This window comes from Grampus griseus (genome assembly GCF_964374135.1).
Source record: "Grampus griseus genome assembly, chromosome: 3".
In the NCBI taxonomy this organism is placed as follows: domain Eukaryota; kingdom Metazoa; phylum Chordata; class Mammalia; order Artiodactyla; family Delphinidae; genus Grampus; species Grampus griseus.
The window spans coordinates 151,005,874-151,026,328 of record NC_139019.1 but is presented as its reverse complement, the minus strand read 5'-3'; the positions used below and the strand labels follow the sequence as shown (position 1 = coordinate 151,026,328).

The 20,455-nt window shown below is 42.6% G+C and overlaps 1 protein-coding gene across 1 annotated transcript in view; it reads right to left on the bottom strand.

Annotated features, from left to right (window-relative positions):
- Positions 1-20,455, bottom strand: part of LOC309820411 (uncharacterized protein) — a 98,804-nt gene that overhangs the window by 20,479 nt on the left and 57,870 nt on the right. The window contains exon 4 of the mRNA XM_082651142.1: positions 1,487-1,598. Coding sequence (XP_082507268.1) covers positions 1,487-1,598 — 112 coding nt within the window. The remainder of the gene's footprint in view (positions 1-1,486; positions 1,599-20,455) is intronic.

The window sequence follows — 20,455 nt, the reverse complement described above, 5'->3', positions numbered from 1 at the left end:
CACACCCTGAGCTCTGCCCAGGGAACTGGGGCCAAGTCCCGCCTGACACCAACTGGTCCGGCGGGAAACGCCTGCCCAGCCAGACAGGCACAGGCCCCCCAAGGGTCCCTCCTTGTGCTCAGGGGCCAGGCTGGTGCAGCCTGGCCCTACCTCCCAGGGTGACGCCTGGGCCCAAATTCAGCTGGCCCTGCCAGTCAGGCACTGGTGCAGGACGGAGGGCACCAGGCTCAGCCCCGCCCAGCCCCAGGGCCCCCAAGCTAGGAGGGAGGGGGGACTCCCCACCCCTCCACATCTGGCCCTGGCCCCCAGGGTCTGCGGTAGAGAATTCCCGCCCCCGCTTCTCTCTCTCTCCCTCCTCCCTCTCAGTGCCCGCTGCCCGTCTCAGGGAGGGCCCCAGCTCCTGCCTCCGGCCAGCAAGGCCCACATCCTTCCTCCCTCAGCTGGCCCCTTCGCCTGGCAGGAGGCTGGGGGGTCAGGCTGCTGGGGAACCCCTCCAGCTCCCATCAGTCTTCATCCCCAGCCCCCAAACTCTGGGTTGCTGTCCTTTTTCCTGTAGAACAGGAAACAAGGTTATTTCCTAGACTCAGAGCCAGCCCTCTGCCCCTCTGGCTCTGCCTGGGGACCAGGACCCAGCAGGGGAATGCGCCCTTAGCCAGAAAGCAGAGGGATTCTGCAATTCACCCCCAGCTACCGGCCCAGGGGGCTGACAACTGTCACTCAGCACCCCACCCCCTGGGGAAGAGGGGGCCGATTCAATCAGAGCCTCAGAGGAAACGCATTGATAGGCGATTATTTATTTATTTATGCAAAAGTGAGCCGACTTCGTTCACCAGGTAACCGGGCACGCGGCCCAACCCCTACGGCCCTGGCCGCCCCCAAGTCCCTCCTCCGCCCCACACCCGCTCCGGGTCATTAGGTCCCCGCCTCTCAACTCCCAGAGCACCAGCAGAACCTTGGGATTTGGGGGTTGAAGGGGAGGGGCTCCTCCCTCCGCAGTCTCCCCCTTTCCCAGGGCCGTTCCTAAAATCCAGCCTTGTTCTCCGGTCCCACGGTACCCCCCTTCACCCACCCCCGCCACACACTCAGCAAGCTGGAGAGCAAATTGCAGGTTTAAATCCAAAGACGGAGGGAGGGGGAAGGAGGAGGGGGCGCGCGGCAGCGCTGCGCGCGCACCTCGCCCCCGAGGCGGGGGAGCCGCGGGGCGGCCAGGAAACCCGGGAACCCCCCCTCCCCGCGCCCCCTTCTCGTCCCCCTCCCCCTCCCCCTTCCCGGCGCTGCCTGCCAGGCTTCGAGCCGAGCCCAGCCGAGCCTCGGGCCCCGGTGGAAACAAAGACCGATCGCACCGCGGGCACCGCAGCCACGGGGTCCGGCGGACCGGACCCGGGCGCGCGGAGGGGGCGCAGAGCACCCCCGGTGCGCTGCACAAAAGAGCCCGGCCGGACGGTCCCCAGCGGGGGTCTAGGGCTGGGGAGGAGGCGCCACTCACCGGAGTGCTGGGCTGCCGGCTCCGTTGGTCCGAGCCAGGCAAGGGGCTTTGGGGGGCGTCTGTCTTCCGGCCGCGGCAGCGATGCGGGCGCTCGGCAGCTTCGCCGCTCACCCTAAAATCGAGATCATATTTCCCTTTGAGTCCTAACACTATGATAATGTAATCTCAGTTATGGTATAAAGCAGGTAACTGATTTGAGAAGGGTACTGAGTTTGAGGACATATTGACTGATTCATTCCACAAATACTTTACTAAGCGACTATGCTAAGGGCCTGGGATCCCATGAAACAAAATGCCAGCAGAAGTGAATCTTACTTACAGTAAAGCATGCAATGTATCCTGAAATAGGATATATAAATGACTATATGTCCAGGGCTTGCCCCAAGAGCAAGTCTTCTCTAAATGGATTCTTTTCTTTTCTCTTTCTTTACCTTGTCTTCCCCACTTATACCTCTACTCTCTGCTTCAGTGAAAGATATTTCTCCTTTCCACTTCTAGCTGAAAAAAAAACAAGTCTCAGGTGTCAATTTACTATGTAACTGTGGGTCCCTCTCTGTATTACAAAACAAGACTCAGGAGACAGTGAGTCCTGATATCATGACCTCCAAAAGGGTCACAAGGGATCTCTGAAAATTTCAAAAGTTTTAGTGTCTTTTCGACATCTTTTCCAATGATTCAGGTATGGAGGTTTCTATATCTTGGGCCTAGAATTCCTTCTACTGAGTGGTGAGTCGATGTGGTTTTAGTGCTTATATCCTATAAGTTCTTTTAATTAGTGTCTTATAGCCTCCCAAAGTGTTTATATATATATATATATATGACTGGCCACCATTTAAAATGAAAAAAATAATTTACATTGCTACTTATCCTCATTGAGTTGCCCATTTAAGAAGCAGAACTACACTGTCAGAGCATCCACTTTTGTAATACCTTAGCCATAGTATTTTAACATATATAGTAGTTCTCAATATTTACAGTGTATTGGAAGCACCATAGTAGTCAGGGTACTCCAGAGAAACAGAACCAATAGGAGATATATAATAAATATAACGTAATATATGTAATTGCTTTAACATATGTAATTGATATTAAACATATTAAATATTAAATATATTGTATATGAAATATAAGCTGGAAGCTAGGAAATCCAGGGGTGTAGTTTTCAGAACTGACGTAAGCCACAGTCAGAGGGCAGGGGATCAGATCAAACACTCAGGCAGAGAGAGCAAATTCTCCTTTCCTCTGACTTTTTATTCTTTTGGGGCCCTCAAGAGATTGGATGAGGCCCACCTACACTGGGGAGGGAAATCTGCTTTACTCCATCTACCAATTCAAATGCTAATCTCATCTGGGAACAGACCCACCCAGAAATAATGTTTAGCAAAATATCTGTGTATCTCAGGATATAGTTGAATTGACACTTAAATATTAACCATTACATTCTGCAAACCTTAAAATATACCGATGACTCAGTCCAACCCCCAGAAATTCATATTTAATTGGTATAAATTACAGGCTGGGCTTTAAGATTATCAAAAGCTCCCCAGGAGATTTTAATGAATCACCAAAAGTTAAGAACCATTAACATCACAGAACATTTCTTTCTTGATGAGAAATCAACATGCTTCTCACTTTTAGCGTTGATGCCCTGGGAGAGATATTATCTACCTCTGTAAGGTGCCTTCAGAGTATCCCACTGTACCCCATGTAGTCAGTATTTTCAAACAGGCCACTGCAAACATGTGCCTCCAAGTCTGGTAAAAGTCAATCCAAATATTTTTCCCCAATATGGTAGTAGATGGGCGGAATTTCTTTTATGATCACCACGTTGTATGGTAGGCATAATTATTCCCATGTAGAGGGTGAACTGAGATTCAGAGAAAAATAGGGGTGCATATTGCCACAAAGCTAGCAAATGTAAAAAATTAGGAAAAGGTCAAGTTTTCTGATCCGAGTTAAATAAGTAGTAGGTATCCTTATTTTATTTATTCCACAGATACTACTGTCAGGGGTGAGTAGAAAAAAAGCAAATGAATAAAAACGTAGTCAGCCTATGAACGGGAAGATTAGCTAGCATCCTTCACACAAAAGACCTGATACGTATTCGGCCACTAGAGAGGTTTAGTCAGCTGTATTTACAGTCCCATAAATGGAAAGAAGCATCATGACAAAAGGAAATTCTATGAATCCAGGAAAAAACACATCAAATTAAATAAATAATTCACAGGCAGAGCAAAGATTACAGAGTTGGCTCTGGTAACAAAGTATCTAAAATAAGTGGTGATGTGTTTCTCCAACCACACAGGCTGCCAGTCCAGGTGCAAAGGAAAATAAATAAAACTATTATAGATCTAGTAAGAGTTAAACAGACAATAAAAACCAACAATGGCGATGAATTTTAAGTTGGTGATTCTTTGAACAATCCTCAAGAGATTTCATTTGCTCTGTTAACGCAATGTCAAGTCCATTTTAGAAATAAAAGAACATTTTTCTGCTTGCTAGAGTTTAGACATAAATCCTCAAACTGTATTAAATCAAGATGCTTCTAGAATCATAGCGCTAAAGATCATCAAGGATTATTAAAGAACTATAGTCACTCCCTCATTTTACAGGTGAGAAAACCAAGGTGGTAAATGACTGTGTGATGGCCTTAAAGTCCACGATTCCCATCAGTGGCCAAAACAAGATTAGAATGCAGGTCTCCCATTTCCTCTTCACTTAATTATTCATCATTCTTTAGTCATTTTGAGCACAACTAGTGCACTGCTGTTTGAAACCTGACCTTCCAATGGCAGTCAAAATGCCATACTTTAATAGTGCTTCCATTGTCTTTGACCAGAATATTAAATAACTGGCAATCATGTTCTGAGCTTCTTTCCAGATGAATTATATGTTAAGCTCTATTTCAATATTGATTTGTAATATACTTTAAAGCATGTTGATCTTCCTCTGGTCTCTTCTTACAGTTCTGAGCTACATGAATGCTAGAGTTCCTAAAATTTGTGATTTTCTGAATGGCCATCTCTACTATGTCCACCAACCCAACAACAATCACTGCTTGTTGCTAGACAGAAAAAAAAAAGTTAATAAATTTACAAGTGAAATCCTGTGTTCGTTTTTTTAAAATGAAAAACAGAAACCTATTTGATTTAGAATCTAAACCCTAGAAGCATACACAGGGCTTAAAGAAATGTATGATTCTTCTATGGAATATTGGAGAATTCTTGTTTAATCAATGGAAGCACATCGTTAGTTTACTCAGGTCCCTAAAAAGGCAGAGGACCTCACTTAAAAGAAACAAGTGACTATCTTAGTTAATGTAAATGGAAATGCATTTCCAGCTTATTTATGGTTGTTCATTTCTATACCATACAGTGGTCTGTTTCTCAGGACATCAGTATAAAAGGCAAATTGATAGGTGAGAAGGGTAAGTGGTATAATAAAAAAGTTAAAAGCATGGGCTACATGACATGGACAAGTTACTCAGCCTTTCTAATCTTCCATAGGCACATCTATAAAACAGGGAATAAAACATATTACAAAGAGATATGCTTCTCCTCCCACCATGCTTTGGCCTTCACATGTTTGGGAGGTGTGGGACGCCGCCAGGAAGGAGCTGGATTCTTGGTCCAGAGGAAGGCGAAATTACATTGTTGCATCTTGCTTGCACTACCCGGGAGTGCCGCGTAAGGCGCCACGCGTGCATCCCGTGGATTGTAGGCGTAGCAATATATTGTCACATGTACTGACACACACCAATCCAGGGCTGTTGTGTGGACCTTCTGGCCAGTATAAAGCCTGCCATATTCTGCTGCGTAGGGTCTTCCTTCCATCTTTCTTCAACCAAGCTGTGCTCCAATAAAGTGTGATACGAGAAGAATCTTGCGTGTGGCGGCTCGTTATTCTGCTGGTCGGAAACGGCCCGCTGCAAGTGGTGCCGAAACCCGGGAACTTCGCGCCTTGCATGGAGGACCGATTCAGAACTCGACACACGGAGTGAACCGGTAATTTTGCCGGTACGTAGCTTTTGTGCCTTGCACTGTCTTGTTGTGTGTGTAATGGTGTAAATTTTTTAGTGAAAGTCAGTAAAAGTACATAATGGGGAATACTCATGTTAACCCCACGGCAAATTTTTATGAGCCGATACAGGCACTTTTACGGGATCGGGGGTTGATGTTATCTCACAAGACTATTGGCCGTTTACTGAATGATATAGATCAAGCAGCGCCATGGTTTGGAGTTTCGGGTACTTTGACTATCCCTTCATGGGAGAAATTAGGAAAGGATTTGCACCGTTTTCATGAGGAGGGTAAGCTGTGCTGTGGGACTTTCCCTTTGTGGAATTTAGTTCGATCTTGTCTTAAGGAGGGAAAGTGTACAGACATAGTGAAACAAGCGACGCAAGTTTTGCGGTCATATCAAGATAGTGCTTCCGAAGCAGGCAGTCATAAGGCTACAGATGATAGGCCTACAAAAGAAGAATTAGTAGATAATAAGGTTAAGAAAAAGTTAAAATCTAAACAACCAGACGCCCAAGAGACTGGGCGAGAACCAATGTATCCGCTATTGTCTGGCTTGCAAGCCATGTATTTATCAGATGATGAGGAGCTAGATCCCGGCGATGCTGCGGATTTGGCAGAAGCTGCTGCAAAATATGAGGAGGAGCGTTATGGCCCTTTTGGGGCTTTGCCCCCTTCTCGGCCTCAGGAATTTTTTGCCTCAAGGAGTGTTGTTCAACCTAGGCGTTCTGCGCCTTCCATTCCTTCCCCGCAATGTACTTTTATTCCCCGCGAGGCTTGGTTTCAAATTCCTTCTTCTTTGTCCAATGCGTTTCCAGTATTTGAAGATCCGGCTACACGCCAGCGATATTATGATATGATAGATCATAAATTAATTAGAGATCTTGCAGAAGCTTCCAAACGAGATGGCATTTCTGCTAATTATACTATTATGCTTTTGCAGCGGCTTACAAGAAATGCCTTGACCCCTACTGATTGGCAAGATATTGCTCGTGCGTGTTTAACGATGGGGCAATATTTAGACTGGAAGTCTATTGTTTCTGATTTGGCTCACAGTCAAGCGAGGGAAAATGCTGCCAATGGGCAGCCTGCCTGGAATGTAGATATGTTATTAGGACAAGGACAGTGGATAAATAATCAGACTATGTTCCCTGTACAAGTTTATAATCAAATAAATGAGATTAATATGCGTGCATGGCGAGCCCTCCCAAATAAAGGGGAGGTGTCAGGGAATTTAACAAAAATAATACAGGGAGGCACAGAGCCATTTTCTGATTTTGTAGCCCGGATGATGGAAGCGGCGGGAAGAATTTTTGGTAATGTGGATGAGGCGATGCCTCTAGTGAAACAACTTGTTTATGAACAATGTACAAAAGAATGCCGCCGAGCCATTACACCTTTTAAAGGAAAGGACATTGAAGTGTGGATGAAAGCTTGCAGGGAGATTGGAGGCCCTTTGTCTAATGCAGGGCTTGCCGCTGCGGTAATGACAGCTGCTAAAGGTATGCAAGATCCTGTGCGATCTGGGAATTGTTTCCATTGTGGAAAACCAGTACATTTAAAGAAACAATGTAGGATGTTAGGAGCTAAACCTAAGATGTCCCAGTCGGCACGCCCTCCTGGGACATGTCCAAGATGCAAGAAAGGGAAGCATTGGGCTAATGAATGCAAATCTGTGAAGGATATTAATGGCCAGCCTTTACTACCCCTAACTCAATCCAAGAGCTTCCAACCAACCTTTGGAAATGCCCAGTCAAAAAACGGGTTAATGGGCCCACGGTCTCAGGGCCCGAAAATTTTTGGGGCCCACGAGAATGTGAACGTGCAGCCACCCAAGCCCCGCGGCGAGCCACGGCAGGCTCCGCAGGGCTGGACCTCCGTGCCACCTCCCGAATGGTATTGACAACCAATATGGGCATTCAGCCTATAGATTCAGATATGCATGGACCATTACCCAAGGGCACGGTAGGATTAGTGTTGGGCCGTTCTTCCTGTACCTTGAAAGGTTTGATAGTTTCCCCAGGGGTAATTGATTCTGATTATACAGGTAATATAAAGGTGTTATGTCAATCACCTAGGGGAATAATAGTTATTGCCCCTGGTGATCGTATTGCACAACTTTTAATTTTACCCTCTTGCCATGATAAATATCCCTCTTTGCCCGCTGAACGGGGCTCTCATGGATTTGGGTCATCAGGCATTGATTCAGCTTTTCTTTCTTTGTCTCTTGATGATCGGCCAATGATAATTTTATGGATTGAGGGCCGTAAATTTGTAGGCCTTATAGATACTGGAGCTGATCGTAGTATTATTACCCAACAAGATTGGCCAAAAGCATGGCCCCTTCAACAGTCTTCACAAACTCTGCAAGGTTTGGGATATGCTAAAACACCTAATCTTAGTTTAAAATTGTTGACTTGGAAATTTGAAAAGCATAGTGGTTGTTTTCAGCCTTTTGTAGTAGATGGGTTGCCTTTTAATTTGTGGGGCCGAGATGTTCAATCTCAAATGAAGTTGGCATTGACCAATGATTATTCTGAAGCAGCCCAGAGAATAATGCTAAAGCAAGGTTATGTTCCCGACAGAGGCCTAGGCCAGCGGTTACAAGGTATACAATCCCCTTTGGAATTGATTCAAAAAAGTGATCGGGCAGGCTTGGGTTTTCCTTAGGGGCCACTGAGTCTATGATTCCTATTACTTGGATGACTTTTGACCCTATTTGGGTTCCTCAGTGGCCTTTATCCCGAGAAAAGTTATTGGCAGCCACACAATTGGTTACAGAACAGATACATTTGGGACATTTAGAGGAGTCTACTTCACCTTGGAATACCCCTATTTTTGTAATTAAGAAAAAATCTGGTAAATGGCGATTGCTACATGATTTGCGCGCCATCAATCAGCAAATGCAAATAATGGGACCTATTCAGCGTGGTCTACCGGTTTTGTCCACTCTTCCTAGGGATTGGCCGATTATAGTAGTAGATATTAAAGATTGTTTCTTTTCTATCCCTTTACATAAAAATGATAGGGAGCGTTTTGCTTTTACTTTGCCAACGGTGAATCATGAATACCCGGATAAGCGGTATCAGTGGATTGTGTTACCTCAAGGAATGGCAAATAGCCCTACTATGTGTCAGTTATATGTGGATACCGCTTTACAGCCTCTTCGAAAATTATGTCCATCTTTACGTATCATTCATTATATGGATGATATATTGCTAGCTGCTCCTATTATGGAAGATTTGGAACATGCTTTGACTGTGCTAGTGCAATGCTTGCAAGAGAAAGGATTATATCTTGCTCCTGAGAAAATTCAGAGGGGTGACGTAACACAGTTTTTGGGAGCGCGGATTACTAATCATACAATTTTGCCACAGAAATTGATAATCAGGACTGAGCATTTACGAACTTTGAATGATTTTCAAAAGTTATTAGGTGATATAAACTGGTTACGTCCTTATTTAAAATTAACCCGTCATGATTTGATGCCTTTATTTCGTATTTTAGAAGGAGATTCCGATCTTCTTTCTCCCCGAAGTTTAACACCAGAAGCTATTATGGCCTTATCCAAAGTGGAACAAGCGATGAGTGCTGCACAATTGATTAGATTTGATTCATCCCTTCCCCTTTGGTTATGTGTTTTGCCAACTTTTGGATTTCCTACTGCTGTATTATGGCAGGATGGACCTTTATTGTGGATCCATACTAGATCTCTTGGATTACGAACATTAACCTATTATCCTTCCATGGTTGCTGAAGTAGCTATTTTAGGCATTAAACAGTGCTTGAGTTGCTTTGCAGTGATGCCTGATAAATTAATTATACCTTATACTAAAGAGCAAATGGAAGTTTTGATAGCTACTGTGACTGAGTGGTCTATTCTTGCGTGTATGTTTCCTAATGTTTTTGACAATCATTTGCCTAAAAGTGAATTATTGAAATTTGTAATAAATCATCCCATATTGTTTCCTAGGATAACTGCTTCAGCTCCTTTAAAGGATGCATTGACTATTTATACTGATGGTTCTAAGTCGGGGAAAGGTGCTTATATGGTAGAGGGTAATGACCCCGTGATTTTAAATTTTTGTCTTAATACCCCTCAATTGGTTGAGTGTGAAGTAGTATTAACGGTATTTAATAGATTTCCTCAGCCTTTTAATTTGGTTTCGGATTCATTATATGTGGTGAATGCTGTTAAAAATTTAGAATTAGTTTCTTTTATTAAACCCTCGAGCATTATAGCTCCTTTATTAGTACAGTTACGTGCTTGTATTTTACAGCGCGTAAATCCCTTTTATATTACTCATATACGTGCACATAGTTTATTGCCTGGGCCAATGGCGTCCGCTAATGCACAAGTAGATTTGGCAACTCGTGCTTTTCCCATTTTAGATCCCCTTTTGCAGGCCCAAGAATTTCATGCTTTATATCATGTTTCTTCTGTGGTACTTCGGGAAAAGTTTTTTATTTCCCGTGCCGCTGCTTGAAAGATTGTAAAGCAATGCCCTGTCTGCGTAACCTTTACACCTGTTTCTCCTGTTGGGGTTAATCCTCGTGGGTTACTTCCGAATAGTTTGTGGCAAATGGATGTAACTCATTTTTCCTCTTTTGGGAAGTTACAGTATATTCATGTTTCTATTGACACTTGCTCTGGCGTGCTTCATGCCACTCCGTTGGCTGGAGAACGAGTACAGCATGTAATTACTCACTGTCTGGAGGCCTGGGCTGCATGGGGCAAACCATTACAATTAAAAACAGATAATGGCCCTGCATATACTGCAAAATCATTTGCGCAATTTTGTCAGCGTATGGGTGTTTCCCATGTTACGGGTATACCCTATAATCCTCAGGGACAAGGTATTATTGAGCGTGCTCATAGAAATCTTAAAACTGTTTTACTTAAACAAACAGGGGGAATTGCTGAAGGCTGTACTCCAAAACAAAGAATTTCGCTTGCCCTATATACAATAAATTTTTTACAAGAGGGTATTGCAGCTAGTACTGCGGCTGATCGCCATTCGGTGCGGGAGTTGCAGGATTATGGGAAAGTTATGTGGAAAGATGTTTTAACCAACACCTGGAGAGGCCCGGATGCTGTTCTTACACGATCTAGGGGGTCCTTATGTGTTTCCCCGCAGGGTCAAGAACCAGTTTGGGTGCCGGTACGTTGCACTAGAACGGTTGAAGAGTGATGGCCTTTCTACGTCAGTTACTTCTACTATGCTGCCTGTGGGGAGCAATGCAGACAATGGAAGACACCTTTTGGGGAATAAGTAGAACCTGGCCGGTACCCATGCCAGTCCATGCTAAGAGTCGAGTACTCCCAATTTTATATGCTAGTGATTGCTCTATGTATACTCCTTGTATAGATCCACAGAATATGGATTGGATATCATATAATGGCAGTTCTGTTAGAATTAATAAAACCCTTTGTTTTAGTTGGGATTTGAATGTAAGCTGTATAGGCTTGTTATGGAAAAGACTTGTTGCCTGGGATAATCCATTGAAACATAATCAAATGCCGTTTAATATGCTGTCTGAAGCCCTATCCAAAATATCCTTAGGTGCTCAATCTGGCTCAGGTGATGGAGCAAATGGCTTAGAGTTAATGAATGTGACTACTTTATTATTTTATCATGATGGAGTGATTCCTGTAAGGAATAAAAAAGTTAATCAGACCAGGGGAAATAATACGTTAAATTTTTTATCCTGTGTTCCAAATGTTAGGTACCCTCCGGTATTCACATCTTGTGCTGGTAAGGATTTTACATCGTTGCAAGTTGCCCATGGTTTTCGATTATCATTTAATATAAAGTCTTTTGCGGGCAGGAAAAATTGTAATGCTTCTAATGTTACCTGGTATTATGAAGGGTGGCCGTTTTATTCTTGGGTTGTGACTAATGATGCTGGCGCTAGCATGGATCTTTCTGCGTTGGCCATGATTTATTCTAGTAATGGCACCTTGTATAATGTGAGCGGGGAGGTTAAATTAACTAATAAAAGTCAAATATATAAATTGAAATTATGTAATATACTAAATTCTTTGTATAATTATTCCAAGCCTGCAGCTGTGATATGTGTACAACCCCCTTTTATGTTTTTATTGTCTAATGATACAGAAGGATGTAATAAGGGCGTTTCTTGCTGGATTTCACAATGTTGGAATGGAACAATCGTGCAGACTGCTGTAGTACTACGTATACCTACATTTGTTCCCATTCCAGTTAAGGCAGATCCCGCTACTTTTCCATTAGTTAATTTGGTGAGGCAGCGGCGGGATCTTGGGATTACTGCTGCACTTATAATTGCCTTAACTGCTTCTGTGACGGCGGCCGCCACTGCTGCTGCAGCAATGGTGAATTAGGTACAATCAGCTGCTGTAATTAATGGTATAGTAAAGCAAACGTCGCTAGCATTAGAAAATCAGAATCGCTTTAATACACATTTACATGCTGGCATTTTATCTTTAAATCAACGGATGGATTTGCTGGAGGATGCCTTTGAAGAGTTGTATGATATGCTTCAGCTTGGTTGTGTTGCTAAATTTAATCATCTTTGTGTTACTCCCTATAAAATTATAGGACGTTTGAACCAAAGTAAATTGATTGGAGAATATTTAAAAGGAAATTGGTCTGAAGAAACAGAGAGACTGCTGTTTGAACAACGATTACAGATTATTCATCTTAATACTACCGAGTTACACCCTATTTCTTTTGGGAATTTTGCTTCATGGCTATCCTCTACTTTTCTTTTTTTTAAAGAATGGGTAGGTATGGGGGCTTTTGGCATCCTTTGTGCAGTGGGGATCGCACTATGCCTGTGGTTGGTGTGTCGTCTGAAACGTAAGTCACACACACAGAAGATCATGTTGATGCAAGCCTTGGTGGCCATTGAAAACGGCCAGCCTGCCGGTGCCTGGATCTCCCTGCTAAACAAGTCCTAGTGGTTGCCCCTGCACAGGATGGCCATGAGCCATTGCACTCCTAGTGGGAACCTCTGCCTGAAATCAGCCCTTGCACCCCGCGCTGTAAGCAGCATTGCACTATGGGAGGGTGATTTCTGCCGCCCATGACAATAGCCCTTGAACAGCCATGTCCCCTTGGGGGCAAGACTTGTACGGGCGACCGTTATGTGGTCTAAGGACATAAAGAAAAAGGGGGAGATGTGGGACGCCGCCAGGAAGGAGCTGGATTCTTGGTCCAGAGGAAGGCGAAATTACATTGTTGCATCTTGCTTGCACTACCCGGGAGTGCCGCGTAAGGCGCCACGCGTGCATCCCGTGGATTGTAGGCGTAGCAATATATTGTCACATGTACTGACACACACCAATCCAGGGCTGTTGTGTGGACCTTATGGCCAGTATAAAGCCTGCCATATTCTGCTGCGTAGGGTCTTCCTTCCATCTTTCTTCAACCAAGCTGTGCTCCAATAAAGTGTGATACGAGAAGAATCTTGCGTGTGGCGGCTCGTTATTCTGCTGGTCGGAAACGGCCCGCTGCAGGGAGGCATAGGAGATCCAGTGCCTTTCCCCTCCATCCTATTCTTGGAAGAGGAATTGTTAATGTTATTGGTCAGTAACCAGAACATCTATGGAGCAATGGGTAGAATTATTACATTTGAAAGGGACAAACGTGTCACATGGTTCTGTCCCAGTAGCTCAGCTTATGATTCACAGAATAAGGCATGTTAGCTTAAGCTTGTCCCATGACCTAGTCATCTGTGATTTGGGGGCAAGAGAGAGAGAGAAGGAAAGCCTCAATTAGAATTCCAAAATGAAGTGACAGCGGCTAGCTCACTAGTAATAAGTAATACTTTGGTCTTTTCTGATTATCGTTTCTTGTGTATGGATCCCTTGGCAGGAAACTTAACCACCCACTTCAGAGGTCTGTTATGAAGTCCGATATGGTATAAAAAGTGCACAGTGCAGTGCCTCATATGCAATAAGCTGTCAAAGAATATTATCTAGATGACCTTGGATTTGCACTTAAATGTTTGTTATTAAATCAGTTTGCATGGGACTAGTATCCAGAGCCTCAGGATAAAGTAGATTCATGTGAGTTAATAAATGAAAAGCTCTCTGAAATTCTAGATGGCAGGTCATGCTAACTCAGGTAAGTGCAAGCTGGTGGCTGGGCGTTCCCTCAGGACACGTGTTTTGATGGAATGAGGACTCAGGGTGGAGAAACCAGCTTGGCAGTGGATGGTAAACCATTGCCCAGCACATGCTGCCTCCTGTTAAGCAGAAGGCTCTCATGCAAATTGCTTTCTGAATCGTTAGCTGTCAGCAACCCTCATCTCTCCTCCTGCAGCTGTTCTGATTTTGCCTGCAAACTTTTCATATTGGGCAGGCTCCCAAGCCAAACAAGTTGCCCCTCTGCAGGCTTTGTTCCTGGGGGCGAGAAGTGAACCTCACAGATAAGTCAAAGTAAGGATGCACCATGGACTAATACACACTGAAGGAACAGACTCCTGTAAGCTAAGGTGATGAATGCCTTTGAAAGTAATTTTCATGCGGCTTCCTATGAGAATGTCAGCCAGGCTCCAGAAGTTATATGCTGCAATTTTAAAATTATCTGCCTCTGTAGACTTCTAAAGCTTCTATCAGCTAAGAAGTATCTTTATTAAAAAAGAAAATATTTTTATACAACTTTAAAGACTACTTTCCATTTATTACAAAATATTGGCTATATTCCCCCTGTTGTATAATACATCCTGGAGCCTACTTTACACCAAATAGTTTGTACTTCCCACTTCCCAATTCCAACTCTTAAATTGCCTTTCCCCCCTCCCCCACTGGCAATTACTAGTTTGTTCTCTATATCTGTGAGTCTGCTTCTTTTATGTTATATTCACCAGTTTGTTTTATTTCTTAGATTCCACATATAAGCGATATCATACAGTATTTATCTTTCTCTGTCTGACTTGTTTCTCTTAGAATAATGCCCTCCAAGTCCATCCATGTTGCTGCAAATGGCAAAATTAATTTCATTCTTTTTTATGGCTGAGTAGTATTTATATATATATATGTATGCAAATACATAAATTTAAATTTATATATATATATATATATATATATATATATATATATATACACACACACACATATAAAATCTTCTTTATCCATCGATCTGTTGATGGACACTCAGGTTGTTTCCACGTCTTGGCAATCGTAAATAACGCCTCTATGATGCTGCGAACATTGGGGTGCATGTATCTTTTTGAATTATAGTTTTGTCTGGATATATGCCCAGGAGTGGGATTGCTGGATCATATGGTAATTCTATTTTTAGCTTTTGAGGGACCTCCGTACTGTTTGCCACAGTGGCTGTACCAATTTATTACATTCCCACCAGAGGAATGTGTGGGAAATCTCTGTACCTTGTGCTCAATTTTACTGTGAACCTAAAACTTAATTAATTCCCAGCAGCATTAGCAAATAAGACCATGCATTTTTTTAAAAATCTCTTTTTAAGGCAGAGTAAATATTTGCTGAATAAAATGAGAAACTCTATCTCGATTGGGTGGATTAAATCAGCAGAAACTAAGCTTCACCTGTGATTTTAGCAGCTGAACTGGTTGAGAAATTCAGAGCAGAACAGGCACAAGTCCTCTCTGAACAAGGTAAGGTACAAGAAAAGGAAGGATGGATGTTGTAGGCAAATCATAACACTCTATCATGGCTAAATATAATATCAGGAATTAAATAACTTGAAATCATATGAAAGTTTCCTTTATTCGTATGCCCCCTCCCGCATAAACTGGAAGGTGAGCACAAATGTAAATCAAGCAGGCAGAGGCTCCCACTATCTTATATATGAAATCAAAATTTTAAAGTGTTTTCTTCAGAATCCCTTTTGCCTGGGTGCAGAAGAAAAAGTAGCTGATCAGTGCACCCAAAGGTAAAATGAAAAATAGTAAAAGAAAGTTTTTCTACATTTTTGAATTTAAAATCTGAAATACATTTCTTTAACACTCTTCTTATTTATACCCATGTACCTTAAAAACCAAAATTAAAATTAAATTGTATTAGAGCAGAGGAGCAAAAATTTCCAGCCAATCCAAAGGTTAAGTGGTGCCTGATACACTGTTTGAATAAAGTTACGAATCCATATCCAGACTCAGCTAGAAAATTAAAGCGTGCTGTGATCACTCGGTACGAAGAGGGGTCATGGCAATTGATTTTATTTATACACACTTTCATACATAATAATTTATCAAATTTGTCCTATGCCACTTTCCATGCTTATTTAATCCTCATTTAATCTCTACCAAATGAATACTGTGAAACATGTTTAATCATTATTCCCATTTCCAAGATGTGGGAACTGAGGCAGGAAGTATGGTACATCAAAATTCAGAAATTTTGTCACTCCAAATATATCCAGGTCTAGCTCTTTAACCTGTATAATAGTCTTTTTCTCTTTTCCTTGCCGTGTGAACCTTTCATCTTCTCCCACTGTCAAATTCAAGTGCTAACTCTAACCTCTCTTGACCTCCGCTATCCACTGAAGGAGGCCTTCTGGCTTCCTAGAAAAGCTTCACCATTCTTAGCAGAGTACTTGAGATCTAGCAGGTGCTTTGTTAAGTGAATGAGTTAATAAACATATAAGAGAACATTAAAATTACCATTTAAGGGATGGAGAAAAAGGCTCTGAAAGATTAAGTAACTTCCTTCACGTAAGGGGTCAAGCTGGAATTCAGATTCTGAAGCCCAAGTGATCACCCTCAGAATAATCTAAGTTATCTTCATTGGGATAGAATATGCTCAGTCTATATCCCTCACTAGACTCTAAGGAACAAGAAGGCAGTACTAGGCACCTAATGCACTTCATTTTGGGTAAATTTTTCATTTATGCAAAAATACTTGTGTAAAGATAGACTAAAGCCTTAAGCTTTCCCTGCTGGATTCCCTGCTCAACTGTGAGTACTCCTGTGATGAAAACTCGCCTAACGCACTGAATGACCTTGACCAAGCAGCTTTCCTTTACAGCCTCCATTTTCTTTTCTGTAAAATACTGTTGACAGGACATGTTCTACCTGCCTCATAGAAATGCGTTTATAAAGCACTTTGGAAAGCATGAAGCTTTCTTTTTTTTTTTTTCAGTACGTGGGCCTCTCACTGCTGTGGCCTCTCCTGTTGCGGAGCACAGGCTCCGGATGCGCAGGCTCAGCAGCCATGGCTCACGGGCCCAGCTGCTCCACAGCACGTGGGATCTTCCCGGACCGGGGCACGATCCTGTGTCCCCTGCATCGGCAGGCGGACTCTCAACCACTGCACCACCAGGGAAGCCCAAGCATGAAGCTTTCTTCAAAAGCAAGCAAGTACTTTAAATGTCATTATTATAGGACTCCTTAAAAGGTGCCTTTTTATGGTGAAAAGAAACCTTAGCTTATCAATTGTGCAACTCAACCACAGAAAATTTAAGGTGGAACATGCATGACACGATAATAATTCCAAATAAATCCTTCTAATAGTTAAGTAAAGAGAAGTCAAAATTCTTCTCTGGACTATTTTGATTTCATACAAAGGGCATCCCTTTAGAAGTTATGGAAGTTCAGATACAGAGCCTCAAACTCTAGATTGCAATGCAACATTTGTTTCTGAACTTCTGCTGCCAGTCCTGCTAACAGTTCACTTGCAATGTAATATATTACTGCATTTCATTTCTAGGCAAGAACATTATTTACTCACAGGAGAAATACTTTCCTGAGGAAAGACTGTCTTTGGAAACTTTCAAGGACATTTGAGAAATGCTTCAGCCCAAGCCACAAAATTATGAGCATGCTTTTGTGCCTCTCTGTTCCCAGGGCACCATTTTTAAAAATCTTTCATTTAAGTTTATTGCAAGCATCCATCTTCCCTTTCCAGAAAAAATAGCAATTAACACAACTTCATTGATTTCCAGTTTTCCTAGGTGTCATTTCATAATGCATATATTGTATGCAGTTCACATCATCATTTTCATCGCTTTCAACATTTTCCATGTTGTCTCCCTACCTGAATTGTGACTTTTTGTATGGAAAGTTTTATTTATCACTTGCATCTTACTTTGAATAAATCTGAAATCAACATTCAGGATTATTTATTTTTATTTTCTTCAGTATGTTTCTAACTTAGCAAGCTATGGGTAAAAATGCCATGTAACAACAATATGTAATATTTACATAGAGTCCATGTAGTGAACATAGTCCTAAACTCTTACCAAATCCTCACCAGACCCTATAAAGTAGGTACTATTAACCTTGTCATTTGATAGATGAGAAAACTGATGCATAAACTGGTTAAGTAACCTGTCTGAGGTCAGATAGCTAGTGATTACTTTCCCCATCACCGCCATTGTTTAGTTAATGCGTCCTTCCCATCTCAGTTCAAATGGCACTGACACAAAAAAGCCTTTCTTTGACCTCCTGAAAATACTGGGTCTCGTTGCTTTTACAGCATCATATGTTTATTATTCATTTCACATATTTGTGTGATTATCTACTTATATTTGAACGTATTTTTCCTAAGGGTAACTCTAGTCCAGCTGTGCTTTCCAAATTATGAAATCCGGGACTACGTGGGCTATGTCTGTTTTGCTTATTACTGTAGTTTCAGTATTTGGTGCATGGTAAGTATTCACGAAATGTGATGGATGGATGAATACAGGACTTTGTAAGAACAAATAAATAAATGACTGGATCAATAAATTTGGTTGATCATAACATAAACAACAGTGCCATGTTAAAAGTTTTCTCTGGGTCTATACACAAACTCTTCTCAGACAGGGTTCCTGTTTGCTGCCTACACCACCAGTTGGAAGAGAAAAAAGCCTATCAAGGTCTGACTGTCATGTGTACAGGCTGAAGCTGATGCATTAGGCTGAGAGACAGGGTGATTTAGGAATAATTTTACTTCTGGCTGAACTATATATAGAACCAAGTCTTACGTAATAAAAAAAAAACCCCTACTTTTAATATGATTGTGTGAAGAATGAAATAGGAGCATCAAGCCCATTAATTGAGATATTTAATTATATTGTCCCATTTCCACATTCATTTCCATGAATTTGGATGCCATTAGGTCAAGCTAACCCAAGCATTTACACCACCATGATAAATAGTGAAATATCAATGGATACACAGAAAGAAAATTTCCCAAATTTAGCAGAGAACACATTAGCATGAACTTGTAAATTTGACATTCAAGTTCATTGGTGCACAGAGAACCAAGTGACTTTTGTTAAAGTAGGAAACTTTATGACTATGTGAGGACATGAACATTGAGAAAGTGCTCCCTATTTTAAAACCAGGACATTAGAAATATTTTAATGAATTTATTTTTTGCATATCTGCCATCTAGGTGACAGTAAAACTCAATATTTATACATCAGATTTTTAAAACATTGTGCATATATACTGTATACTGCTACAGAATATAAGTTGCCCCCAAATCTCCAAGATACAATATGGGATCAAACAAACAAACAGAATGACAAGAAAAACCAACTGTAATATTTTGACACCTCTTAATTATTAAATAATTATGTTTAGAGAAATAAAAGTTAAAAAATTGTGCTCTGAAGAGTATTTAAAATAGGAATGAACCTTCAAGATGGCAGAGGAGTAAGACATGGAGATCACCTTCCTCTCCACAAATACATCAGAAATACATCTACATGTGGAACAACTACAGAACACCTACTAAACACTGGCAGAAGACCTCAGACTTCCCAAAAGGCAAAAAACTCCCCACGTACTTGGGTAGGGCAAAAGAAAAAAGAAAAAACAGAGACAAAAGAATAGGGATGGGACCTGTACCTCTGGGAGGGAGCTGTGAAGGAGGAAAAGTTTCCACACACTATGAAGCCCCTTCACTGGTAGAGACAGGGAGCAGTGGGTGGGGGGAAGCTTTGGAGACACGGAGGAGAGCACGGCAACAGGGGTGCGAAGGGCAAAGCGGAGAGCATCCCGCACAGATCGGTGCTGACCAGCACTCACCAGCCTCAGAGGCTTCTCTGCTCACCTGCCAGGGCAGGTGGGGGCTGGGAGCTGAGGCTCGGGCTTCAGAGGTGAGATCCCAGGGAGAGGACTGGGGTTGGCTGCGTGAACACAGGCTGAAGGGGGCTAGTGTGCCACAGCTAGCTGGGAGGGAGTCCAGGAAAATGTCTGGATCTGCCTAAGAGGCAAGACACCACTGTTTCGGGGTGCACAAGAAGAGGGGATTAATAAAGCACTGCCGAAACGAGCTCCAGAGATGGGCGCGAGCCGCGGCTATCAGCGCGGACCCCAGAAACAGGCATAAGATGCTAAGGCTGCTGTTGCAGCCACCAAGAATCCTGTGTGAAGGCACAAGCCACTGTCCACACTTCCCCTCCCGGGAGCCTTTGCAGCCCGTCATTGCCAGGGTCCCGAATCCCAGGGACAACTTCCGCGGGAGGACGCACGGCGCGCCTCAGGCTGGTGCAACATCACGCTGGCCTCTGCTGCAGCAGGCTTGCCCCGCACTCCGTACCCCACCCTCCCCCCGACCTGAGTGAGCCAGAGCCCCCGAAGCAGCTGCTCCTTTAACTCTGTACTGTCTAGGTGAAGAAAAGACGCCCTCCGGTGACCTACACGCAGAGGCGGGGCCAAATCCAAAGCTGAGCCCCAGGAGCTGTGCAAACAAAGAAGAAAAAGGGAAATCTATCCCAGCAGTGGAATACCTGAATAGACAATGAATCATCCCAAAATTGAGGCGGTGGACTTTCTGTGATTTTGTCTGTATAGCTTTGCTTATACCATTTGTCCTATGGTTCTGTCTGTACATCTTTTGTTTCTTTGCTTTTTAGTATAGTTTATAGGGCTTGTTATCATTGGTGGATTTCTTTTTTGGTTTGGTTGCTCTCTTTCTTTCTTTCTTTTTTTAAATTACTTTTTAATTTTTAAAAAATTTTAATATTTTTTTATCTTTTATTTTAATAACTTTATT